The following is a 27,795-nucleotide window of genomic DNA, read 5'->3' as shown; positions in this document are numbered from 1 at the left end:
GACGGCAGGTGAGATGCTGCCCCCACTGGCGGCTCTGCAGGCGCGGTTTGGGGCGAGGGTGACCAGACAGCAAGTGTGAAAAATGGGGACAGAGCGGGGGGGGGGGGGGGGGGGAAGGCGCCTATGTAAGAAAAATCCCCAAATATCGGGACTGTCCCTATAAAATCGGGACATCTGGTCACCCTATTTGGGGCGGGGAAGAGCCGCCTTGTCCTGGCGCTGGGAGGGGCCGGAGTTGGCGGCACCGCCCTGGGGAGCGCAGCGGGGGCTGAGATGAACCGTCCTGCGAGGGGCAAATTCTCCCCCGCCCCCCACCCTGGGTTTTTGCAGCCGCCGCAGCCCAAATCCCAGGCGGCTTCTCCGCTGCCCCGCGCCCTGCAGCGCCCGGGCCCCGCTCTCAACCGCGGTTCCTCCCCCCGGCTCCAGTGTTGCCCCTGGGCCCCGCCCCGGCTCCCAGCTGTTTGACGCCCCGCACCCCGCCGTGCGGTGCGAAGCTGACTCCGCCCGGGGCGGGAGCAGACTTCTCCCCAGTCGCCCCAGCGCGGGCGGCGCCGAGCTCAGCCGGGGGCCGCTGCTCCCTGCCCCACCGTGACGACTTAAGCGGCCGCTCTGCGGAGAAGTTTTCCCCCAGCTCCTGCCCCCGGCACCTGCCCGGGAGCAGCCCCCTCCCCCCGCCGTCGTCACCCTCCCGGGGCCGGGCAGCGCCCCCATGTAGCGCGGGGCGGGCGCCATGGAGCACAGCCGGGGCCCCGCGGCGGAGCCGCTGCCTTCCCTCAGCGGGGAAGCGGAGCAGCAGCCGGGGGCCGAGGCGGCGGCGGCGGGGCCGGGAGGCGAAGGCAGCGTCCCCGCCCCGCGGCAGCGCTCCCTGCGGGCCGTGTATGTGCTGAACGACAGCCCGGGGGCCGGGGCCGGAGCCGGGGCCGCGGCCGGGGCGCTGCAGTGCCTGGTGCGAGCCTGCGAGGCCCAGGGAGCCCAGCTCACCACCGTCAACTTCGGGGAGCTGGACTTCGGGGAGACGGCGGTGCTGGACGCCTTCTACGACGCAGGTGAGCGGGGCGGAGAGCGGCGCCCGGGTTGCCACCCTGCGCCCAGCCCGGGGAGCAGCCGGGTGCTGGGCACAGGCGGGGCTAGCTCATTGGGGGATGGTCTCCCCCCTCCCCCAATACGGACTGCGTTATTTCCACCAGCCAGCACCTAGCCAGACCCAGCACGGTCTCAGACACCTGTTAGAAAGTTTATCTTAAATTTGGGGGGGGGGGGATCAGTAGGTCCAGCAATGGCTACTAGCCAAGATCATCAGGGCTGCAACCCCATGCTGCAGTGTCCCTGGCCTCAGTTTTGCCGGAAGCTGGGAATGGGCGACAGGGGATAGATTGCTGGAGGATCGCCTCTTCTGTTCATTCCCTCTGAAACATCAAGCGTTGGCCTCTGTTGGCTGCAGGGCCAGACTGGGACAGATGGACCCTTGGTCTGCCCAGTATGGCCATTCTCATGTAAATAAATCAGATTCCTTTCCCCGCCAACCCCCCAGACCTGCGTGGGGCCCTAAACAGTTCCTTAGTTTGCTTATGCCTGGTGCCTCCCCTAGTTCTGGGTTTTGTCCCCCTCTCCTCTGATGTTGGGGACTGGCAACAGGGGTGTTTGGCTCCAGGGTTTTGATTCACACTCCGCTCTGCTTAGTCTTCATCTTGCTGGCTCCCTGGGGACTGTATGGGCAGTAGAAGATGGTGATCCCCTCTTATCCCTTGCAATGAGAAGAGGGGCAGGAACAGAGCACACCCCAGGGATGTGTGAAAACATAGCAACCCATGCCAGGCAGAGGAGCTGCTGTTGGTGCCTGTAGAGTATTAAAAAAAAGTGGGTGAGATGGAAGGATGAGAGGTTGGGGGCCCCTCTTGGAGGGGAATGAGGTGAGCATGGTAATATCCTTGCCCCCAACTCGAGGGAGCTCTTGCATTTCCTCTGTACTAGGGGTTAGCAGACCTTTTCATTGTGTAAGTCTCTTAGAGAGATTGTCTTATGGACAGCTTCCTTCTGATAATCTTGCAGACCACCTTACCTACTCCCCCCCACCTTTCGTGATTCCTAATATCCTTGTGGCAGCTATTGCTTCCATGGCAAAGTCCTGTTAGGACTATGTTTAGTGTACTATAGTTGCATTGTAATGAGATTTAGTAGCTGGAAGGAGGAGGAAATGTGACTAACCAGCTCTCTGGAAAGTACAAGAAGTGCTCCATGAACCACAATCTGGGAACGTCTTCTGTTACACTGGCACTGGGTTGGAGGACTGAGGGCATTTGTTAATGGGACAAAAACCTGTTGCCCTTAGGTCACCTAAGGGGGTTAGGCATTTGAGCTTCATTGAAATTCAGGGGATTTGGATATCTAACTCCCCTCCTTCAGGCTCTTTTTAAACCCTAGCCATAGTGTCTTAAGATATTAACTACAATAATCTTTTTTAGCCTTTTTCATTTTCTAGGACCATCAATCCAACACTGTGCACAAAGAAACTGAATTTTACTTTAAAAACAAAAAATTATAAAATGCTGTATTGAAAAGCCTGTTGTCGCTCTAGAAACAATTTCCCAGAAGTCCCTTCCTTCTCTCAAGGTAGGGGGAAAGCCAGAGTGTGTGAGCAAGGAAGACTGGATTTTAGAGGGGCACAAGTGGATTTAAATTTTCAAGAGCTTACTTAGTAGTTGTTGAATTTGTGAATCCATAACATGATTTTAAAAAAAATTCTTAAATTCTTGTAGAGTTATTTTATTTAATATATTGTTTTAAATGTACTTTTCATTTTCTCTTGCTTTTTACATTTTCTACTTCTGCATTCTTCTACATTCTCTGCATTTCTGAGCTATCCTAAGAAGTAGATAACCCCATCCTTCTGGTTCCGATCGAATGCTGCTGTTATTCCAGTTGGAAGTAGCCAGTGCTATTGTTCTTTAAAAGGGCAAACATATTACTGTTGAGTGATTCGTGTCATCCTAGTGCATTAGTGGTCTAAATTAAGTAGGCCATCAAACCAGTTAGGTGCGAACAGGCCTGTACCTCCTCCATTTTTCTGACGCTATTAAAAATTCTAATAACTATTGTGTTTCCTTCAATTCATATTTACCCACTCAGTTTATATTTGGTACTTTGTCTTCATGATGATATGCCTCAGGGAGTTGAAGAACTGCAAACTGATGCTGTATCTCCTATCTTATGATTTTTATTCTAAATAAAATATGCAGTGATGTGTATAAGCCATCAAATATTAATTTTCAAAATAACAAGCAGAGAAGGCAATCAGCACAAAAAGAAGGTAGAGAATTTTCTGAAAGATGGTTGGGGAGTTTTTCTTGGGTGTTGGAAAGACCTCCTTCATTATGGTATAGAATAGAGCATGATCCTTTCAAATGCTGAGCCATATGAGAGAGTAACCTACAGGACAATAGGGCCAGTTATGACCTTTGGAAAGCTTTCTCTTGATTATTTGGAATGCTCAAATCTAGTTTAAATTATATTAATTATGACATGTACAAAACATTGAGAACCTTTCCAATTCTGCCCATTCTATCCTTTTCTCTTCTTTTTCACCCTTTTGAGAGTTACAGTTCAACCTTCATACTACTGCTAACTACAAAATAAAGTTATATTTTCTACACTGTTTACTCCATATCCTCTCAAAGGAGGGGGATGGAGAATCTGTAATCATATGTTGTCTGTATGTCATGTCATGTCATTCTGTTCTGTTATCTTATTAATAAAAGTTAGAAACCAAAAGGAATTAAGCTTCCAGAGTGTAAACTGAGTAAAATAAAGTATTGTTATTCAAATAGCAGCATGGATGTACACGGAACTTCATAGACAAAATACTCCTCTCTGCTTTTAGTGTTCTGCAATCTAATTTATTCTATTAGGTCAGGAATAAGGTATTCTCATACTGCACATAATTTGTTGGTTTCCCACTTCCTTGGTTTATGCTCTCTTTCCCATGTACTTCCACTCTTTCAGCCTTCCTGCTTTCTCCACTCAGTACTTTGATTCTCTGCATTTCTGAGCTATCCCAAGAAGTAGATAACCTCATTCTTTAAAAATAAAAGTTAATGGCTACCTGCCTTTCACATGACTCAACAGAGGACTTAAGGAAGGGGCAGCATGGACTCCTGAAATACCCTAGCTACTTAAATGCACCCTCTCCCAGAACTCCAACCCAGAGGTGTGAAGCTTAAGGTTCAACTCTCTCAGGGGCATGCAGCAGCTATGAAGCATGTAACAGCCTCTGTGCAAAGTGTGTAATGCATTAATGCTTGCATTGTCTCTGTCTGGTGTGTACCTGTCAGCAGTGGTGGATCCACGTACATATGGGTACTCCGATACAACTTAAGTTTTTCATAATACAACTTCACAATATCAACCAGAATTTGTAAATTGTACAACCACATTCCCAATTCATCAGACATTTTTCCTGGAGAAGATGGACCTGAGGTGAATGGGTCCCTGGCTAAAGAAAAGGGGGTCTTTGCAATCCCAGTGTGGAGTCCCCTAATTTGCTTCTGGGGGCAGGAAGGCCGTTGGGACTGGGTTTGGCCCAATATGAAGTAGACTTTAGAATAACCACATACATCTGAAACCATCAAGAGACCCTCTAGATCAAAAGGTAGGTGGTTTCTGTTGTAGTAAATGGAACACAGGTGTCAGGGCTGGTGGATTCAGGCTTGGGACAGACATTTGTGCAGGAACACTAATATCCCTGGAGAATTTGCAAGGGGATAGGAAAATGGCTATACATTGACTGTATCCAGGAGGACATTTGACCCTATCCCATGACCAGGATTTAGTTGCTAGTGGGTAGGCTAGAACACTGAAATGATGTTTGATGGCTTATACCTGTGGCTAACCACTTGTCTTACTCAGTGGTGCTAAGCAGTGACTGTGGCCCCGTATCCAGTCTCTAAAGTGAGGCAGTAAGGCAAAGCCAGGCATCACAACTCAGAATTGGCCAGAGGGGGACTTTTTCCTTCTCTGATCCCAAACTCTTTTGTGAGTGGCCTATGTCTAAAAGGACACCTCATCATTCCAGGGGAGAGGCTCTGGGCAACCAGGAAACCCCAGGAAAAAGAGCTAGGTAAAGCACAGCGGTGCAATGTAATCTGGACCCCACAGCGACCTCCATCCTGAGATAGATGCTGAGACTATACCAAGTGGGTCCAATTTAATTCAAAGCTAGGATGATGCAGCATTCTGTTGGCTCTATATAGATGACTGGCTAGGGTGAATGGGGTACTGGTTGACTCCTCCCAGGATTTCAGTATCCCCAGTTTGAGCTTCAGTGGCACATCCTGGTAAGGGTTGTCTGGGATACCCAGAGTGGAACATGCTGACCTCTGCATATTGTTCCCAAACTGTACCAGAGATAGGTATTGAATCTAGGCCATGATGAGCTGGGGTGAGGCCACTGAGGCGTAGAGTAGACTCAAAGAGAGGTGCCAGACTAATTATTTTGGCCAGTAGTCTACCAAGAGGTAAAGGACTACTGCATTTCCTGCTCTGAGTGCCAGTTTGTGGCATTTAGGCTTGCCTACAAGACTCAGTGTAGTCCTCCTGCTGGTAGGTGCTCCGAGTATTGGGGCTACTTGATACTTGGAAGCTGTGCCCTTTTACTTGGCATCAGCACAGGAGATAGCTAATGAATTCCTTAGAGTATTTTCCTGATTAGGAAGCCTGATGGTGATTTTAATAGATTGGGGCACTGCATTCATGGGTCTGCTAATCCAGGAGGTATGTGCCCTCCTTGATATATGATAGGTAAGAACCTGTGTGAAAAAGAAGAAGAGAAGAATGAGGGGGGATTTGATAGCTGCTTTCAACTACCTGAAAGGGGGTTCCAAAGAGGATGGCTCTAGACTGTTCTCAATGGTAGCAGATGACAGAACGAGGAGTAATGGTCTCAAGTTGCAGTGGGGGAGGTTTAGATTGGATATTAGGAAAAACTTTTTCACTAAGAGGGTGGTGAAACACTGGAATGCGTTACCTAGGGAGGTGGTAGAATCTCCTTCCTTAGAGGTTTTTAAGGTCAGGCTTGACAAAGCCCTGGCTGGGATGATTTAACTGGGAATTGGTCCTGCTTTGAGCAGGGGGTTGGACTAGATGACCTTCTGGGGTCCCTTCCAACCCTGATATTCTATGATTCTATGAAACCTGCAGATAGACTAGCTAGTAGAGCACTTTAACAGACACTGGAGGGAATGCTGCAAAAAACTGAGATTGCCAAACCCAAAATTGGGTTAGGATGCAGCTGTACTTATTGTTTACAGTCCAAGAGATCCCACAGTCCTTCCTGGATTTCTCACCATTTGAGTTGTTATAGGAGAGACAGCCTTGGAGTATTTTGGACCGCTAATAAGAGGCCTGGCGTAAGCAAGGTACCACAACCCATAATGCGAACCAGTATGCCTTCTATCTATGGGAACGACTAGACTCTGCTCCGGTTAGGGGTAATAGAGTCCTAGAGGAAGTAGTGCAGCCTGACTTTGCTGGTCCCAAAACTGGAGAAGAGTATCTGTTCCTTGACTGATTTCAGGAAGGAGAACGTGATTCCTATCCCATGTCTTAGGTGGGCGAGATGTTGGATATATTAGAAAAGGCTGGGTATAGAACCAATCTTGGACCTCACCAAAGAGTACTGGCGGAAAGCCCTTGGCCCTGGAATCCAAGGATATAACCGCATTTGTCACTCCATTTGGACCGTACCAATAGCTGGACCTTCCATTTGCTCTCTATGAGGCCCTGGGCACATTTCAGAAGTTGAAAGCACCTTCTATGTCACCAAGCACATGCTGCAGCCTATTTTCACAGCCTGAAATGGACCCTGGTGTGGCACCGGTTCTTTCCCAGGCTGGTGAGATTATCATTGCTCTTGTAACCAAAACTGGATTTGTTTTCTGTTTCAATAGGACCTCATTTTCCTCCCTTACTCTTTTTTTCTCTACCTGTCCCAACAGCTTGAGATTTTAATTTTTAAATCTAAATGCCTTCTCACCAAAATTACATTATGTATTAATGTCATACCCCCTCTCATATCAGAAGCATGAGTCAAGTTGAAAAAATGCAAAACCTTGGTATGATGCATCTACCATGTATATTGTCATGTGCAGGGCAGGCCTTAGACCAAATGGCACCCAGACGAGGAACATCTTCAGTCGTCCCCCCGCTCCACCCTCCATGTGTTAAATGGTTCAATACCTATTTTTATTGCATTTGCATTTCATGACTTTGAATGATTTGAATGCATGATTTATCCCAGTCATGTAAGATGATAAATTTGCATGCTAGGATCTGTAAATCTGTATTTATTCATGCCATATGTGAGCAAATAAAAAAATCATTTCCTCTAAGCTTATAGAAACCTTTTCATTTTAAGAATAACTGAAATGTACTCACATCAAGAAATTGAACTGTGCACCAACATTGGGTGGACCAGTATTAAATAGTGTTACAGTAGGTGACAGTCTTAGAATGTTAACCCTCAAAGCTATCCACACATTAGGAAAAGTATCCTTCAGCTCTGCATCATGAATGAATTGGAGAACTTTCAGTGGCAAAGCTCCTGTGTGGCAAAATGTGATGGATGTTGTCCAATTCAACATAGTCTTTATCATTGACATCGGAAGATTCCCCATGGATCAGTGTCTGGTGAAGGTCCGTACAATTGTTCAAGAGTGTTTTCCTGTCTGCCAACACTTTACTAAGGTCATAACCCCCCCCCCCCCCGGTCTTTTCATGGTGCTTCATTTGTCCGAATCTCTTCAATGGACATTCGAGCAGTGTCAAAGACTAGGCAAAAAAAATGCCTTCTTGAATTTTTCTTCTGAGCGTCCCATCATCTCATCTCTGCCCTCGTAACCAGTCTCCTCTTCTGATGAATATGAGTTTCCTTGAAGACAGGCTCAACTCCTAAGTTTTCTGCCATTTCTTTGGTGATAGTGATGGCATCTTCAAATCCGTTGTCTCTGTAGGCCACAATGAAATCAAGGCAGCATCTCATCAAGGTAGTAGTGGTCACAATGTCTGTGCTTACAACATTTACGTGGAACAGGATATCATGCCAAACCACAATTGAGACCAGAAATTTGAAGTCAGTACTTTGGTTTGCGCCTTGTGTCACATTCCGGCCTCAGCTTTACTCAACTATGCCAGTTCCATCAGGGTATCATAAATCTCAGGCACTTGGTACCTCACTGGTCTTACACTGTCCATGCAGCTCTCCCAGAAAGTGTTACTTAGAAGCTTCATGGCTTCATAGTCAGATTTGTAACATTGTCCGTGAGGATCTTCCATCTGATGGTTGATGCTGAAAACAGGACGTATATTCTTTGCCGTACTCTAAAGAGAGATACTGAATCTAAAGATGATGACGCTGCACCTCATACAACCAGGTTGAGGGAATGACAGCCACAAGGCATGAAAAAAGCTCTTGGATCATTTGGGGCAAGGATCCTTGTTTGTACGCCACTGTTTCTTCCTTTCATGTTCGTGCCGTCGTTGTAACCTTGGCTATGACAGTCCTGAAACTTTATTTTATTCTCATTCAGAATGTTCATAAACAGTTCTGTTAGCCTTTTCCATTAGAGTCGTTTACAGACCAGAAACAGATAAAGTTTTCCTTTACTTGGATACAGCCATCCTCGTTGTCCATAAATCTTACTGTAAATGACATATTTTCACTTGGACTAATGTCAGGAGTGCAGTCCATTATTATGGCCTAGTACTTACTGAGCTGCACCAATATGTTATCTTCCTTGCCATAAGGCCAGTCAATTCGTTTTGAATTGTTTTGCTGCAGTAATGGTCTATAGCTTCTTTACAAACTACTCGATGTAGGTGCTCACGCATGACATTCTCGTATTTCACTGAACATAACAATTTGGTAGAGCTGCTTGGGAACAATTTATCCGATGAGCCCCAGAAAGCCAAATTATTCTTTGCAAGGAACACAGTAATTGAGATCATACACTCAAGCAAGTTTCTCTAATGTTGGGTTTCTAATAATAATGCACTGGTTTTCTGCATGTATGCATTTATTTGTCTTGATCCTGGATTTGACCTCCATCCATTTGGAGTAGGCTGTAAAATGGCTGGGTGACTTTTCATGTTGCTTTAGAGCATCAGCTAAGTTATTCCAGTAATTGTACCCAAAAAATGCACACAACGATTTGGCATTCTTGTCAAATGTTTTGCAGCAAAAATAGAACACTTTGTCAGTTGATTCTCAGTAAACTAGCCAATGCCAATTCAGTTTCTCACCATTTTTGAGCACTGTTCCATAGTGTCGCTTCTGCTCATTAACTGGAAATGTCATATCCTCGATTTTGCCCAGCTTATTCAAAATTATATGATCAATATTGGCAGAGTTTAGGATCACTGGCAATAAAGCAGGATCTGATGTATCGATTTGTGGTGTGCAATTTTTCTCACTGCTATTTATGTCTTCATGCGAGGCTGATTCTTCTTTATCGTTTCCCTCCTTTTCATGTAAACCAGATTTTTCTTTGTCATTATTCTTTTCATGTGAGCCACATTCTTCTTTATCATCACTTTCCTTTACGCCGCCAGGAAAACTGGACGATTCTTCATCACTTTCCTCATTTACCTATTCCTTATCTTAAGGTAAATCTGCTAATTCCTTAGTAATAGGACTTCCATCATTTATTCTTTGTTCCTCAATTTCTTCTGCACTGAGAGGTTTGATACTGCCTAAAGCCTGATCTATGTTGTTCTGTTTCATATGTTTTCCCATCAAATTTGCCCCTTGCTGCAGACTAGATTGTAATTGAGTTTTTTGCTTCCTGTACTGAGTTCCTGAAGGCTTCTTCAGGGCATCTTTTCTTTTCTACGGGGGAGAACAGGCAATATTAGGGAGAGCAAAAGTCTATGTTTCTCAGTTTTGGAAAATCATCAAACATTATGTATTAAGCATGGCAAAAGAAGTAACAGTATTTTTTATATTGTTGCGCAGATAAGGGTTCAATAGCTATTTCTGGCGTCTCATTAAATAGGTCCTTTATTAGTCGCTACTTACACTCTATACTTGTGTTTTAAGACTTGAACTTTCACAATTACACAGTAAAACAAGGTTCACAATATTGCAGCTGAGCTCTCACTTCACTTCATTCTTATATCTCACTAACTGACTGGTGACGCCCCGCCACTTATATGCCCACAGGGGCATGGCTGACAACATTTTAGGAGGTTCAAAGAAAATGTAGTTCTCAGAAAGTCCGGAAGGTTCCACAAGATCCTACAAAGTTCCAGAACGTTCTAGGAGGTTAGTGAAAAATGAATACACATACGGAATACCTGAAACATTTTACTTGAAACATTCTATTTTCCTTTTTGTCACTAACACCAAAAACAGCACCCTGAGCCTGGAATCACTTTTCTGTTCAGCCTTCATTCAGGCTGCTTCACAGAGAGAGGGGCCTCTCTACATCTTCTCCTCTGGGTCTCCTCCCTTCATCTGGGCTAACCCAACACTTTATGGCAACAAGCCCTACTGTCCGCCAGCTGGGCTTTATTTCTAATTGGGCCCTGCCCACCCTCCAGTGCAGGCAGGCAGGTTAACTGGCTTTTCAGGTCCATATTCATCCTTTCCTGCCCATATTAACCCTCTCCCAGCATGTGTGGGGTGAGGGAGGGAAGCATACAATTCTGACTGTCTGCGCTATGCCTGTCTAGTCAGTGAATTAAGAGAGAACTTAAGCTCTTAGGTCCTTTACTTTTGCAGACACACATACTTTATATTTTGTAAATTATTTTGAATATTCCTGTTTGAGATTTAATAGTTCAACCATACGACCTTCATGTTCTGTTTTATTGCATTTCAACTTGGTCAGAGATGTCAGATGGAGCCTTTGGAAGTGAAGTGCTAACGATGTCTGTGGCCAGTGCCTAATGATGTTACAAGCTAATTTTAGTGTCATCGACTCTCATAATTTTAACATTTCTCCATATTTGATGTTTTTTCTTAAAGCCCCAGCTTCTGGCATCATGTGACTTGCCCTCATAGTTGTAGAGAAAACTTGACTAAACTGTACTCTAGATGCTCAGAAACCAGAAAACCAGTAAATAGAACCAAAGTGTATTAATTTTTTAAAAAAAATCTCATTGTTTTTAAGCTCGTGTCATGGTTTTTGAATGCTTGAGGTTGGCAATACTTGGATTGCAGCCCACAGCACAGGTCTGCAAATTAATCAGAACTATGGAGGAGGGGGAGAAACAATTCTCCAACTGCAAAATGGGGACAATAGCAGGGCATGAAGCTAGTTTATTATAGTTTTACATTGTGAAATTTTATAACAAGTAGGAAAGGAGTTACACTTTAACCTATTTAAAGATTAATCTCCTTTTAACCCCCCCCCCCCCCCCTTTTGTGGACTCGGGTTGTAGAAAAGTTGACCTTGCCATTTCAGTCAAAAACAATATCAATTGAAAATGCAACTAAAGCCGAGAGCTTCTGTTGCTTTCGAGTGCTCGTGTAATAAGTATTCATCACCTCAAAAGGTAGCAAAGGTTCTTTCCACGCATAAAACCATACTTGGAGTGGTTAAGTTAAGTGCAGCACATAATGTTCCAACATAAAACAGTGCTTTTGTTTGAATCAAATGTAAGCAGTTAAAGAATGACCTTCCACAAAAATAATCCAACCAGTAAAAAAATTTTGTTCTACATCAGAACAGGCAGTGATATTCATCTGTTTCCTTGAGGGACTCCAAGGCCACATTTGAAAAACTTCACTGGTGAGCTTCATGTTCATTGCATTTAGAAAAAACCTTTTTATTTTATTTTGTATGGCTTGAAAATAAAGCCATTAAACAGGAAAATCTGGGGGAAAACTTTCTTGACACTATCTTTAGGAACAAAATCATAACGCCAACTTCAGAATCTGAGACTAGTGGAACATACACAACACATGGCATTTTTCATATGCTCTTACCTGCAGACTTCCTTGACATCATTGGAAGGCCTCCATAAATTTCCATGTCTTCCCCCCTTCCCCCCCCCCCCCCGCCAAGCTCTTAATTCTCAGTGAGCATGACAAATTACTTTACTGCCAGATTTCTTTCCTTTGCTGACATTCTTGCATCCCATGAACCTTTCATAAAGTAGCCCATATGGTCCAAAATGTATTGTGAAATGGACAAAAATCATATTGCAGGCACTTCGTTGATATCAACAAATGGTGGATTTGAGGCAATTAGTGAAATTTTGGTCAACAACAAAGTCATAGAGTGTTACAGATCCAGTGTATGGTAATGTGTCTGAGGTAAGACTCAAGTCTTGTAGCTAAAATGTTAGCATGTTTGCAAGTCAAAAGATGAAAGTTTCAGTACTAAATGTTGACTTTTCCTCGTACAAAATTGATGAACATAAGGAGGAAAACATAGTCACCGGTTTCATGCATTGCTTTCTCATGATACACTTCTCCCCATGTAATACACTGAAAATAAAAAACCAAAATGCTTCATAAACGTTACCACACTTAGGAATAATAATACTGATTTAACTCACATTTTCCAGATCGAGAAACTTGAGGTAAAGAGCTTGTGACACAGTACATACAGCTGTAAGCCCATGGAACAATTTCAGTCATACCTCTGAAGAAAAGGTATATATTATAGGTATCATCTAAGGTTGATTTGAAGCAGTTTTGAAACATTTCACTAGGATTGGTCTTATTTATCCCTGACTTGTACATAAAATTATCAGAGAGAAGGTCCAGATTCTGTGCAGCAATACACTTTGTTTCCCGCCTACTCACACAGCTATAATTCTGCTGCTGCTAGTGACAGGGCGTGCTCAAAAGCTCAAGGAATCTTGTTCAGATCATTACCCCCAATGTTTTGGAGCCTTATTTCAAATGTGAAAAATTTCAGGTTCTGCAACATCTCTCAACAGGCTCTTTCATAAGACTCTTGTACTTGCTGCTTCTAATAATGTCAGCAGTATTGTGAGAGAAACCTTTCTTCAGGTGTAATATTTCACTGCTTCCAGAACAAAGAGTTGCGGAAACACATGAAAATTAGGGGCACGGGAGATTAATGCAGGGGAAAAGTTATCTGAGCTTGATTCAAGTTTTGGGTGACGGCTTAGGTCTGCACTTATCTTAACCAAACTGTTATTTCCCATCTTACTAGTACTATGAATTAGCATTACTAACATTTGGTAATTAGCAAAGTTAAACTTATAGTGAATCCAAGTGTGTTTATTCATAGTACTCATGAATTCAGTCAGTTTCCCTCAGATAGAAGTCATGGATGTAGGATTGGGCTAATTCAGAGAATTAATCATATGGCATCTGGGTTAATACAGAGAATTATCTGCCATCTGTAAATTAACTTAATACAAGGTGAGATCGGATTTATTAGTTTGCGAAAACTACCTCTCTTGTTGTCCCATACATGGCAGTTTGAAAAAATACTTAGGAGTCCTGGTTTTTTGGAATGTTTGTCTTGCATGCAAAGAGAGTGACAGGATGAAATGGGAGTTTGGAATTCGTAAATGAAAATAGTGTTACAGGATTGTACTGTGTGTGTGTCTCTTTCGAATAGTGCCAGACCAGTCAGCTCTACTGCTCTAATCTGGGTTGAAAATGAAAATCTGCAGTAGAAAAGCTAATGTTAACAGTGGTATTCCTTCCTGGCACCGGGTTTCCTTGCTGAGCAGAATTGCTATGTGCATTGTTGTGTAATGGGCCAACTGTCCACTTCAGTTACTGGCTGCTTCTCTCTTGGTGTGCTTGGAAGTCTGTGTGTCTGAATTATTTGTGTCAGGTGTTCTTTTTTTATCTAAATGGATACTTTACATTCATTAAATCTTTTAAAGCAAATTTGAGAAAAGTGTGTAATAACTTAATTCATTTATTAAGCTGAAAGCCAAACATTACGTCTGCTGTTTTTATTAGTTTTATTCATGCTCCACAAGGTACTGAAGTGGAGAAGATGCGAAGTGCGTTTGTGTGAAGCAGAATGGAACGAAACCTAAAAATGGCTAACAGCCAGAGTTGTTCTCTGTTTAATGTAAAAAATTTGCATCTGACCAAAAGTAAGTGTAGAAATTGAAAAATTACATCTTCTTGATAATGTGATGAGTGAATTTCTGTGGAAAATAACGATGTAACACATCAGCATGGGTTTATGGAAGGTATATTGAGTTAGTTTGACAGGATCTTTTTGTTTGTTGATATTACAGCTTTGGTTGATAAAGGTAATAGTGTTGATATAATATACTTAGACTTTTGTAAGGCATTTTACTTGGTACTGCATGACATTTTGATCAGAAAACTAAAATGATATAAAATCAACATGGCTCACAATAAACGGATTAAAAGCTGGCTAACAGGCTCAATGTAATTGTAAACGGAATCATCATGTAGTGGGCGTGTTTATATTTGGGTGCCTCGGGTTGGTTCTTGGCTCTACGCTATTTAACTTTACTATTAATTACCTGGAAGCAAACATAAAATCATCCCCAATAAAGTTTGCAGATTACACAAAAATTCGGGGGAGTGGTAAATAATGAAGAGGGCAGGTCACTGATATTTGGATCACTAGGAAAGCTGGGTGCAAGAAAACAATAGGCATTTTAATATGGCTATGTGTAAATCTCGGAACAAAGACTAGGCCATACTTACAGAATGGAGGGCTCTATCTTGGAAAGCAGAGACTCTGAAAAAAGATTTGGGGGTGGGCTCCCAGTGCAACGCTATGGCCAGAGGGCTAATGTGATTGTGATGCTTCCTGGGAGTGCCCAGAATTGTGAGGTAGCTCACTACCCCCTGCCCTTAGCATGAAAAAGCCTTGTCTGTGCCTACTGTGGGTCAGCTCCTCGATTCCACCAGCCACAGGCAACAGAAGCACTCCCATCTAGGCCTACACAGGCCCTGTTGTCTCTCCACAGGTTAGTGATAGGCACACTGCAACCTCTGAGCCCTACAAGTGTCTCCCTGGAGTGTCCAGTCCCTGATCCACTGAACACTCAGAGATTTGGTGCTTCCAGAGAAACAGTACACCCCAGCTTGCCACCTCAGATTACCACTTAGCTATATCTATAGAGAAATGCCATATAAAGTTTATTTAACAAAGAATAGAGATTCAAGTGACAGTGAGAAACAGCTTTGGAAGTAAATGGTCACACACAGAATAAAATCATAACACATTCTAGAGCCTAGACTTATTTACAAGATACGATCATGTCTAATAAAGTATTGCTCGCTAGCACTTTACTGCCAGGTTTGCTATTACCCACTCTTCTGAGAGACAGAACACAATGTCAGCTTGCTTCCCCAGTAAAGGATCAAGGTACCTTTTCCTATATCAGGACAGTCCTTTTGTTCTTTTTCATAAACAGAACACCCTAGCTGACTTTTTTTTCCCCCCGTGCCTTCCTTCTCTTGTCAATTTTGCAATCTTTGGATTAGCATCAGGCTAAGTATGTACATAGACCTCCATTGTGAAGCAGACTAATACACAATACACCTATGACCAGACTGAAAAATTAACATCTGTTACCTCCTGCCTGAAAGGAACCTGTCCGAGGCATGTTGTCTTCTCCAAGACCTTAAGAACATAATTTTCAGTATAGATACATAACTTAAATATTATTCTTATGTACATTTCGCAATGATTGTAATGACCAGTGGGCTACTGCCTCTTGGTAGAGACCTTACTTGCCACACTTTAGTGAACTAATATGCATATATCTGACCCAGAGGATCCCTGTAAACCCGTAGCATCTTCTGCCATTTGGCATCAAGAGGTGTCTGGGTTACAGTGATACTTGGGTGCATAAATGAGAATCTAGGAGTAGGGAGGTTATTTTACTTCTGTATTTGACACTGGTGTGACTGTTGCTGTAATACTGTGTCCCTTTCTGGTATCCATGAATACAAGAAGGCTATTGATAAACTGGAGAGGGTGCAAAGCCACAAGAATGATTTAAAGGATTGGAAAACCTGCTGTATAGTGATAGACTACTAGATAGAAACTCAATTAGTTTAGCTTAACTAAGAGGAGGTTAAGGGGTGACTTGATTACAGTCCATGAGTGCCTCCATGGAGAACAAATATCTGATGATGGGCTTTTCAGTGTAGCAGAGAAAGGTATAACATGATCCAGTGGCTGAAAGTTGAATCTTGGCGAATTCAGACTAGAAATAAAGTGTAAATTTTTAACGGTGAGAGTAATTAATCATTGGGACAATTTACCAAGTGTCATGGTGAATTTTCTATAGCTGACAATTTTAAAATCAAGATTGGATGTTTCTTCTAAAAGATATGCTGTAGGAATGATTCTGGGGAGGTTCTGTGATTTGTGTTATACAGGAGGTCAGACTAGATGATCACAATGGTCCCTTCTTATGTTGGAATCTATGAATTATTTGGGAGGTCATGATTTTTGGTTTTGTAAAACCAGGGGAGGAATTTAATTTTGGGGTGTGGTTAGTACATACAGGAATGTGGAATATTGTTTTATTGTTGAAGTTAAATCAAATAATAATCACATCCAAGTTACTCTTAGAAGAAGAATACACACCAAACAATCAACTTTGTGGGGTTTTTTGCAACTAACGATGACAGAACTTTCAAAAGGTTTGGTGATTGGGTTTGATTTGGATAAGGGTTCAAAACATAGGGAGCTGACTCTAATCTTTTCTGCACTATCTGGACTTGAAGGGGATACAGGAGTCTGGAAGGGTTGAGAGCCACTGCCTTAGTTAGCCCCAAACCATCCACTCCCTCACATCAGTTCATTAGATCACCATGGTTCACAGATGAACTATGGCAGATGATGTACGCAGGTAGTAAGTTAGAATGCCAGTGGCTCAAAAGCCACTCTGAATCCCTCTGTCAGCAGCACAAACATCACTTACAGCCAGACTCTGGCATGGCAGCAAAGGAGGCAAAATGAGCCTCCTAATCCTTCACGATGAACATGGCAAAATCATGCCCAGCAGAACTGTTTTACCTAGAGAATCGGCTAATCAATTCAGACTGCGTAACCCAGTTGCTAACCACTGTAAAAAGCTGTCGGCATACTTCACCGATAAGATCAACAGATTACTTATGGAGCTAACTGGGAAGGAAAATTCCACCCTGACCACATTGTATTATCCGCCCCACCACCCCTGACTGAGCTTGGCCCCATCGCATATAAAGATGCTCAAGAAGCTGTGAAAAATATTAGAGCCACGATCTCTGAAACAGATCCTCTCCACACCTGGCAGGTAAAAGCCAGAGAAGAATTATGGCTGCTACAAATGGGAATAGTCAATGCCTCCTCCAGAGGAGCTCTACGGGAACTACAGCTGAACCTAGACTGGTTGTTTCTCTCAGCTAATGAACCCAAGCTCCTGATTCCCTGAAGACTCCAGCAGGCACAGTCTTAAACCCTGCAGCCTCCCTGGGACCTCACGGCAGGCATGGAACACTATCAAGCACCCCTGGTTCTGCTTCCTGTTCCTGCTCTCAGCTCCCTTCTTTCTCCCAGCCCTCACTCCAGATCCCTGCTTCTGCTCCTTGTCCCTGGTTCTGATTTCCTACACCTGACTCCTAATCCCCACTCCTGGCTCCTGTGCCCACCACAGCTGATAGTCTGGCTCTAATGCCTGATTCCCAGCTCCAGCTTGCTCCATGGACTTGGTATTATTATTCTGAGTGCAACGTGGCTCCTGGTCTCTGGCTCTTGGCTCTGGCACGCCTCCTGGAATTGACCACATGGCCTCGCTACCTCTGTTTTATCCATTAAGGCAGCCTCTTGCCCTGACCATTAGGCAAGGCCACGCACCTCCTGGTTGTTACAGTTTGAGCCGCTCGGGAACCAGGGCTGCTGGAGGTTATGATTGTGCCTACTGGAGTTTTCAGCCAATCAGGAGACTGGATTCATTAGCTGAATCAGCTGAGGGCAATGAGCAGGGTTTGAGTTCAGCAGTGGGTCCCTGAGAGAAGCACAGCTACTATCCTCCTTGGAAAAAACAGAACGGTTCAGTCAATCCTCAAGAAGCCAACACTTGACCCTGATAATATTTGCAACTGCCATCTTTAAGCTCCCATTTCTGGGCAAAATAATTGAGAAGGATAGTAACCACCCAGCTCCAACTCCAACAGCATGACGTTAGCCAGCATCCTGGACTCGTCACAATCAGGGCTCAGATCAAGGCTCAGCAGGAATAGCTCTAGTTGCACTGAAAGATTTCTTATGGATACAGATAAGATCTCCATGTCCTACTGCTGGACCTCTCTGCAGCCTTTGACACAACTGCAGGGATCCATGCTATTCCCACTTCTCTTCAATATCTACCTGAGACCACTGGGGGAGATAGTGAGCTGTTGTGGGTTCAACTGCCTACAGTATGCTGATAGCATTCAGCTGGGGAGGGATAGCTCAGTGGTTTGAGCATTGGCCTGCTAAATCTAGGGTTGTGAGTTCAATCCTTGAGGGGGCCATTTGGGGCAAAAATTGGGGATTGGTCCTGCTTCAAGCAGGGGGTTGGACTAGATGACCTCCTGAGGTCCCTTCCAATCCTGATATTCTATGTCTATGTCTGTATTCTTCATTCTCAAGTGATGCATCCTCCATCACTGCTAAAAGGCCAGCATGCCTACAAGCTGAACTCGGACAAGTCCAAAATGATGCTGGTCAGAAACAGGAAATGCTTCAAAGAGCTGGCCAAGACATTGGCTCTGCCTTCTTTTAAAGGCATATAGCCCCCATTTATCAAAGTGGTGTGAAGTGCCAGGGTCCCGTCTGACTCCTCAATGAGCTTGGATGACCAGGTAGCATCACTTTCCAAACGTGCCTCTTTACTTCCAGTCCACTGGGAAACGTAATCTCTTCCTCACAGACAAGGACCTAGCTACGGTAATCCATCAGACTGGATTACTGTAACTCATTATATCTGAAGCTGAATGTGAAGATAATGCACAGGCTCAAGTTGGTACAGAATGCAATTGCCTGCCTTTTCCATTGCCCAAGGTAAGGATATCAGGACTGTACTCTATCTCTTCAGTGGCTTCTAGTCAGCTTCTGGTGTCACTTTCAGGCCTTGGTCCTAATTTTCAAAGCAATTAATGAATTGAGCTCTAGCTACGTAAGACTTTCACTCTATGAATCACTGAGGCAACTGCGCTCCTCAGAGACAAAGCAGACGACAAAGCCCACAACAAAGTACGTGAGAGCTGGGTACAAAACATCTTCTCAAGAGAGGATCTGGCTATGGAGCACTCTTCCAAAGGAGATCAGGTGAATCCAGTGTCTGACCATCTTTAGGAAACTTTACAAACTCTTCCTTTTTGAGAAAGCTGTTTCACTGTAAGAGGCACTGTCTCACAATTCAAACACCCATCTTATTCCCAACCTCCCTCAAGCAGAGTTCTGACCATGTAAAAGGAGAAGTGCTGGAGATTGGATGAAAGCCACTACAGACTTTGTAATTGCTATTGAATTTATATGGAAGGCACTCAGATACTATGTTGATGAGCAGGAGTATAAAACACTAAAATAGCACTTCCTGGGAGGAATGCAGATGAGTTGGATAAACAAAACATCACAAAGCAACAATTTGAAAACATAGTTTAGAATAATTCTGGTCACAGACTCCAATATCTAAGAATTTTTTTCTTAGATAACCTGTAACTTCCAAGATTCTGAACTATAATTTTAAAGATTAACCCAAAAGAAATAACAGAATTTTTTAAACAAGAGGAAAGAGTATAAGGAGGCAAATAATCTTAAAGTTAGATATCGTTGTGCTCTGACAATGTGTTATGGTATGTAAACTGTGATGCTGACAGACCAGGTGCCCTCTCATGCCAAGGCCCATGGGCCCCACTGAACACTGACAAATGTATAGCTGGAAACTGGTCTGGCTCACCTGTGTGTTAGTGTTTCTTAAAATAGGTATTAGATTTATAAAAATGTGTTTAGTGTTTAGATTTCATGAAATGCTTGTGAATTGCTGTGTGCATTAATCTCATTTACGATATCTGTTTCCCATGTTATAAGGTGGTAATTAAGTGTTTGCTCTGTAACTATAAAAGTGTTTGCTCTAAACCTGTAAACCCCTACAGGAGTGAGAGAAGCATTACCAAATGTGAAATACTTGCTTATGACAAGAGTGTCATCTCCTCTCCTACAAAAGAAGGCCCATAGGCACCAAACAAGCCATTATGGAACATCAATGGACAAAATACTTCGTTGATTGCTGCCCTCACACCTATGAAGAAGACACAAGCACTTGTCCCCTCAGCTTGAACTCTGGGAGGAAGAGATTCAAAATCCTTGTCAAGAAGAAATTGTTACCTCTATGCTGCTTGGACTCTGAGGGGCAAAGATTTCTAAGCAGGAGTTCTTCAGTTCCTTGCATATTACAGCAACTCTTACTACCTTTTGGAACCTAAAACTGTAGCTCATTTGTGTGTGCATATTCACCTGTTTTAACTTTTGTAAACCACTCTAATTTATTTTTCCTAGTTAATAAATCTTTATTTATTATAGGATTGACTATAAGCGTTGTTGACTTTGGTGAGAGATCTAGTGTGCAATTGACCTGGGGTAAGTGACTTGTCCTTTGAGACTGGGAGTAACCTGAATATTATTGTGGTTTTTGGTATAAGGGACCAGCTATCACAAAGGAAGCTTGCCTTGGTGGCAGGATAGATCAGAGTACCCAAGAGGACTGTCTGTGACTCCATGTTAAGGCTGTTACAGGGCTTGAGGAGTTCGCACTTGATACTGGGTTGGTGAAATCTAAGTATAGAACACACAACCAGTTTGGGGTTTGTGCCCTGGTTTGTAACTGTCTGCCCTGAGGTTGGTATTCATGTTTGAGTCACTCCAGACAACTTGACATAAACATTTATTTCTAGTGTTCTGGCAGGAGAGGGAGCATGTGGTTAAAGAGGTTTTAATCATTGCACTGGGATTGGGAAGTCCAGAGTATTAATTCTGATAGAGTTTTCTCTGTGACCTTGAACAACCCACTTGTTTGCTTCACTTTCCCTTCTGCAAAATAGAAGTAATACCTACTGCACTCATAGTGCTGTTATAGATATTTTTCAAAGCAGATTACGAACATTAAAAATGCTACAGAAGGTCTAAATATTACTGATCATTAAGTACTTGGAGTCAAACTTTTTGTGTTCTGTAGGAGCCAGAGGAATTTGTGTGTGTTTATAATGTTGCTCAGTGGACTATAAAGTTTACTACAACAATATATGACAGGTCCACGTGCTTCCATAGAGCCTATGCTATGGAGAGACATATAAACCAACAAATTGAAAATATATCTATTCAGCATCTAGACCAGGATGGGACCAGGAACTCCATATTGGGACCAGGGACTCTGTATTGTTATCTGAGCCTAAGTCTCTTAGCTCAGTGTGGGTGGAAGCTTTGGAGCTAGGTACACTTTAGGACACATACTGTTGTTGATATATTGGTCAAACCAGACAGTCTCTATTGCAAAAGAACAAATGGACACACATCTGACATCAGGAATTACAGTATTCAAAAACCAGTAGGAGAACACTTCAACCTCCCTGGTCACTCAACAACAGACTTAAAAGTGGTAATTCTTCAACAAAAAAACTTCAAAAACAGACTCCAATGTGAAACTGCAGAACTGGAATTAATTTGCAAACTGGACACCATCAAATTAGGCCTGAATAAAGACTGGGAGTGAATGGGTCATTACAAAACCTATTTTTCCATACTAATTTTACCCTACTGTTACTCACAAGAACTTACTGTTCTTGTCAACTGTTTGAAATGGGCCACCCTTATTACCGTTACAAACGTGATTTTTCCTCCCATGGTATTCTACTGTTAATTGAATTGTCTCGTTAGACTGACCCCCAACTTGGTAAGGCAACTTCCATTTTTTCATGTACTTTGTGTGTGTGTGTGTGTGTGTGTGTGTGTGTGTGTGTATAAAATATACCTGCTCCTCTACTTTCCACTCCATGCATCTAATGAAGTGGGTTCTAACCCACAAAAGCTTATGCCCAAATAAATTTGTTAGTCTCTAAAGTGTTACAAGGACTCCTTATTGTTGTTTTTTTAATTTTTGTGTGTGTATCCTTTGTATGTGACAGAACCCTAGTGTCACAGCTATGAATGCCAATCTCAGGTCAGACTGTTAGAGAACAGGGCAGACACCCCAAACTGGTAGCATATTTTATTATTAGATTTCACCAAACCAGTAACAAGTGTGCACTCCTGGATCACTATATTAGTCTTACCATGGAGCCAGACAGTCCCCCTTAGGCTCTCCAGCCCCTACTTTACCACCCAGACAGACTGGACTTTATGATGACAGGTTATTAAAACTGAAGTTCACCACACATTAGGTTACTCCCAACCCCAAGGGGCTAGTCACTTACCCTAGGTCAGTGGATACTCTTGATCTCACCTAAAATAACACTGTAGCCAATTTTCTCCAGTAAACTAACTACAGATTTATTAGCTTAGGCCTGGTTTACACTGGGGGGGATCGATCTAAGTTATGCAACTTCAGCTACGTGAAGTCGACGTACTTAGACCTACTCACCGCAGTGCGGTGAGTCAACTGCTGCCGCTCCCCTGTCGACTCTGCCTGCGCCTCTCGTGGCAGTGGAGTACAGGAATCGATGGGAGAGCGCTCGGGAGTCGATTTATCGTGTCTAGACTAGACGTGATAAATCGACCCCCCCACTGGATCGATCGCTGCCTGCCGATCTGGCAGGTAGTATAGATATACCCTAAGAAAAAGAAATGAGTTTTATTGAGAGGTTAAAGCTGGTAAAATACATTCCAGGTGAATCTTAAGTTTGTAGTCCAAATGTTATCAGAGAGGTAGTGTCTGCTAGTTCTCCAGAAGTCTCTGTTACCCAGAAAGGCTTTGGGGACCTCTGTCCACTTGCTCAGAATTCCATCCTGTCAGAATTCGTCAGCCCAGAGATGTAAAGTCGCTCCCAGGGTTCCTTCTTATAGTTGAAAACAGTCTGGCAAGTGTTCTCAGCACAGCATGGGCTCTTGCTTTGTTGACTACCTGCAGACAAAGTTTGTGGATTTCCCATTGTTGAATGCAAAGACCCATGCTTTGAGGTTAATGTTTCATCGTTTACAGTTCTGAGGCTCCAATCCCGTTTAATGGGCAATTTAGAGATAATGCATTTAGATACAGCCATTCAGACAATCTTTCATTAAGTATCAGGGAGTTTTATATATTAAGTGAACTCACATCTAAACAGAAAAGGAGTACTTGTGGCACCTTAGAGACTAACCAATTTATTTGAGCGTAAGCTTTCGTGGGCTACAGCTCACTTCTGAAGTGAAAGCTTACGCTCAAATAAATTGGTTAGTCTCTAAGGTGCCACAAGTACTCCTTTTCTTTTTGCAAATACAGACTAACACGGCTGTTACTCTGAAACGTCACATCTAAACGCTAATACATCTGTTTGATCTAGGGACAAGGAAATACATACATTAACTAAGGACAAGGAAATACATACATTAACTAAGGACAAGGAAATACATAATGTAATGGAGTAGCAATCAACAGGTTTATAGGTAAGTGAAGACAATGTCATTAACATTTCATTAATTTTCATGAATTTTAGAGCAAATGTAAAATGTAAATGTAAAATGCTATGACCTCTTTAGCATTTCTTTGATATACACACATCAGTGTATTGCCCTATTCGTCTAGCCTGAGCTGGCAATCTGTTATAGCATCACACCCTTGATTTTAATTTATAAAGAGAATTGTAATTTAGTGGGAAGGAAAGGGATTGGTTGTGCTGGGTTTGTGCTGCTTAATTCTGTGTCTGTTAAGAACAGAAGCCTGAAGAAGTAAGTCATTTTATGTTTGACTGTATGAATGGGGTTTTTGTTTCAATGCATTTTAAAATATATTTGAAAAAAATTGAAATAATTCATATTAAATAAAAATAAATAAAAGTTTGAAAAAATTGATATCTAATTCTCTAGTGAAAAATTTGAAATTTGGAAATATTTTGCACAGTCTTTTCTTGCAATATCATATTGTGTTCACTTTCATGTTATCAATTTGCATTTCAGTGGGTGGAAAATACTGATCAACCTTCCTATATTTTTTTCAAATATTTTTCTTAAATCAGGATGGCCAGTGTCTGACCTGAAGGAAATGTGGAGCCTTGGCTGGCTTCTGTTGCTACCCAGCCAAGGTATTCAACATTAAATGATGGGTGACCATCAAGAGGTTTGGTCTGGATAATTATCCAGAAATTCAGAGCTGATTGAAACTTTTGTCTAGAAATACATCTGGATGTATTATTGCAGGGATAGAGGGGAAAACCGCCTTTTTCATATAACTTTAAATATATTTTAGTCAAAAATACGCCATGAACAACCTTTCTCAACGTACTTCACCATTTTTCACTACAAGTGATGACCCAGCATAGGATGTGCAGAGCATTGGGAAAATTAAATAAATAAAGTTAACCTTTTTCAAATGACAAGAAATGTTCAGGGTCTGTTCAGATTTGGTTCCGTTCAAACTAGTTCACCCAGCCCTAGTTAACATGGCGATGGAAATATTCTTATGTGACACTTGGCACATCTACTACTGTAGTTGGCAAGTGTGCAATGTCTATTTTCAATTTACTTCTGTTGTTCCCTTGAGTTAATCCCGGTAAAGACAGGAGACAAAGCTTATGCTCAAATAAATTTGTTAGTCTCTGCGGTGCTACAGGTACTCCTGTTCTTTATGTGGATACAGACTAACACGGCTGCTACTCTGAAACCTAGCAGAGTTAATAGGTTCTTATGCAAAAACAATTTAGGAAATAAAGTTATATGTATTAAAAGGACAGGAAAAGCAAAACATCAACAGTTGTGGTCTAGACATCCATTTGTAATGCCATGCAATGCCATGTCCATATGCCAAAAATGTATAGTAGTGTAGTACATGCAGTATGTCAGTAGGAGGCAAATTATCTAACAAATGTAGTTATTTGTTCGTGAATAATTTAAGAGATCCTGGCTTCTGAATATATATTCATTGTTGCTAAGTATTTGTTTGATAGTTCGGATGAACACCTTTTGAACCTATAGGTCGCTTGTTGACTATTCAGTTCAACTATTCACTGATCATTAACTGCAGTGTGTGATTAGCCAGCTAAACCATATGCTGCCTGTGCTCCCTGTTGGATGACGGAAACGTCTTCAACCAAAGAATAACAGATGATAAAAAGTGAATGACTCTTTCTGTTTGCCTGCATCAAAGAAGAGCCACTCCTCTAATACTCGTTTGTGCAGATGTTCTTGAATAACAAAAATGTGGTTAGAATTTGTGGACGCTACTTTTGTAGTATTCAGGCAGCTCTAGGCAAGGATTGAACAAGCATGGAGGCTGGACTACTTTTGGCCTTTTTAAAAATAGGATTCTGGTGTGTTGGTTATGTGCATGATGGGGAAGCCTATTGCCAGTATTGTAACCTGTTCTGTAGGTGGAGGACTGCAGTTGCTAAGTCTGTGACCTTTCATGAATACTAAACCGGGCATAATCATGATGGAAGGTAGGAAGGAATGGTTTAGGCAGAATATTAGGAAGAGGTTTTTTCTTTCAGCGGATTCTTGGATTTGTCCCAAACCACCTTGAAAATAAGGGGTCCTAATTTTCAAGGTGCTAAGGACCCTTGGCTCCCTTTTATTTTAATGGGAATTTGAGTACCCTAGCTCTTCTGAAAATAGGTCCTAAAGACCTGAAAAACTGTTACTATATTCCTTTTTTTAATAGCTGATAAGTTAAGAGGTGATATCCTAGCTCTGATGAAGCCAAGGGCAAAGCTCCTATTAGTTTAAATGGATTCAGGATTTCACCAAAGACATTTTCAGAATAATGAAGTAGGCATTGCCATTGGATACAAGGGCCAGAATAATGTATCAATAGCTGGCAGGGTGGATAAAAATCATTCATTTTTAAAAAATAAATAAAATGTGGGTTTTTTTTCATTGAAATCGGATTTTTTTGATAAAATGCTTTTTGAGGAAAAAAGCATATCTAAAAATAGTTTTAATTAAGATACGTTATAGCTCAAAGATATCTCATCATGGAATAGGGATTATAAATTCTAATTCTATAGTAGGAGACAATATATTCATGTAAAGTTTAAGAAAAGTTTTGTAAATGAGTTCCAATAGTTCATGGATTAGGGACCCAATCTTATGGGGTTCCAGGGGCTTCTGTATAGATTATTTAGGTTAATCTTTCTATCTACCCAATGGGACTCAGTGCTCAGTCTAGAAGAGACCATCAGAGATGTTTAGTTTCTCAGTTCTCAAACTGTGGATTTGTGTCTCCAGAGATAACATGCTTGTTAACAGCAAAAATGTTTTTAAATAAATAAATATAGAGGTGAGAAATAACAGACCTCAATCCTATTGTGTCTCTGCAAATTTGTGTACACAGAGTCAGTCCCTTACCTCTCTCTAAAAGTGCAAAGTTTCAAAAAGTTCAATGAATAGAAGATTGTTGAGGGCAGAATAGATCTGGACAAGTAAAAGTCTGGAGATAAATCTGAGAAAGGAGGGACAGGCCGTAGAAACAAAAATTAAACTGTCTGAGCAACATATTCCAGAATTCTTGAGGTCTTTCTGAGTGCAGCCTTCATTGATTTCGCAAAAAGAAAAGGAGGACTTGTGGCACCTTAGAGACTAACCAATTCCTACAGTCTCTAAGGTGCCACAAGTCCTCCTTTTCTTTTTGCGAATACAGACTAACACGGCTGCTACTCTGAAACCTTCATTGATTTGAGATCTACCATACTGTTCTCTTGCTAGAGGGGAAAACCTATAATGGCAGCAGGCCATGAAAGAGACCCCACCAACATAGTGCTGTCCACACCAGCACTTCTATCGGTATAACTAACGCTCTCACACTGCGGTCAAAAGAGGTAATAATGTAATATTTGGTGTCCTGTGTAGTGTAGCAGTAGTGTAGCAAGAAATTTTATCATGAGGATCAATTGCTTTTCCCTTTTTCTTTTCCCAAAGTTGCAGAATAAAAAATAGGCTGGAAATCTTTCACTTCTTTTTTGTGAGTCATAGGACAAATAAGTGCATTTAGTAGGTTACAGATTGTTGTAATAAGCCATAAATCCAGCATCTTTATTAAGGCTATGATTTTAGTGTCTAGCAAAATTATGAATTTAATTTTGGGGTTCCGTCTGCCGCCCGCGCTGCCAGTCTGGGGTCCTGGCCACTGGCCCCCCCGTCCTGCTGGACGGAACCCCAGGCCGGCAGCGGGCTGAGCGGGGCCGGCGGCTGGGACCCCGGCTGACAGCAGAGTGCCACTAAAAATCAGCTCATGTGCCTTTGGCATGCCTGCCACAGGTTGCCGACCCCTGGTAGTGACTTAAGTGACATTTATTCCTTTCATTATTCAAATAACAATACCTCTCGCTATCTTTAGATATTTGAAAGAAGGTTTAAAGCTACTCTAAATATATTATAGATTGTCATCTGCATGTTAGCTGCATTACTTTGTGTATTTGGGGGGGGTGTTCTTTATTGTTTTGTTTTTGTAAGGATACACAACTAGTTGATATTTTGCCATGTTCCATTCAAGCACATTAGAGCAAAATATTTGCCTAAACCAGTCATTATTTGAATCTGTTTACACAGCTATCCCAAGACAGGAGCACAGATAAAACATCTGCACCTGGAAACATCTGAACTGTTTTTTTTGTTGTTGTTAGTTTTTTTTGTTTTTTGAGTGAGCGGGCAGAAATAT

General features: G+C 42.3%; 1 protein-coding gene across 7 annotated transcripts in view; it reads left to right on the top strand.

Moving 5' to 3' along the window:
- Window positions 1-320: 320 nt before the first annotated feature.
- MAP3K15 (mitogen-activated protein kinase kinase kinase 15) overlaps window positions 321-27,795 on the top strand; it is a 137,187-nt gene continuing 109,712 nt past the window's right edge. For 3 of the 7 annotated variants that reach the window (XM_073356727.2, XM_073356720.2, XM_073356746.2), the window contains exon 1: window positions 324-1,046. In XM_073356727.2, the coding sequence (XP_073212828.1) occupies window positions 731-1,046 (316 nt within the window). In that variant the 5' untranslated portion in view covers window positions 324-730. Of the gene's footprint in view, window positions 1,047-23,488; window positions 23,592-27,795 lie in introns of all 7 variants that reach the window. The other 4 variants (XM_073356755.2, XM_073356736.2, XM_073356766.2 and 1 more) reach the window with 3 other exon arrangements.

The sequence above is a fragment of the Lepidochelys kempii genome, chromosome 1 (genome assembly GCF_965140285.1).
Source record: "Lepidochelys kempii isolate rLepKem1 chromosome 1, rLepKem1.hap1, whole genome shotgun sequence".
NCBI classification, from domain to species: Eukaryota; Metazoa; Chordata; order Testudines; family Cheloniidae; genus Lepidochelys; species Lepidochelys kempii.
The sequence above is the reverse complement of the archived record's forward strand: the minus strand, read 5'-3'. Positions and strand labels throughout refer to the sequence as shown.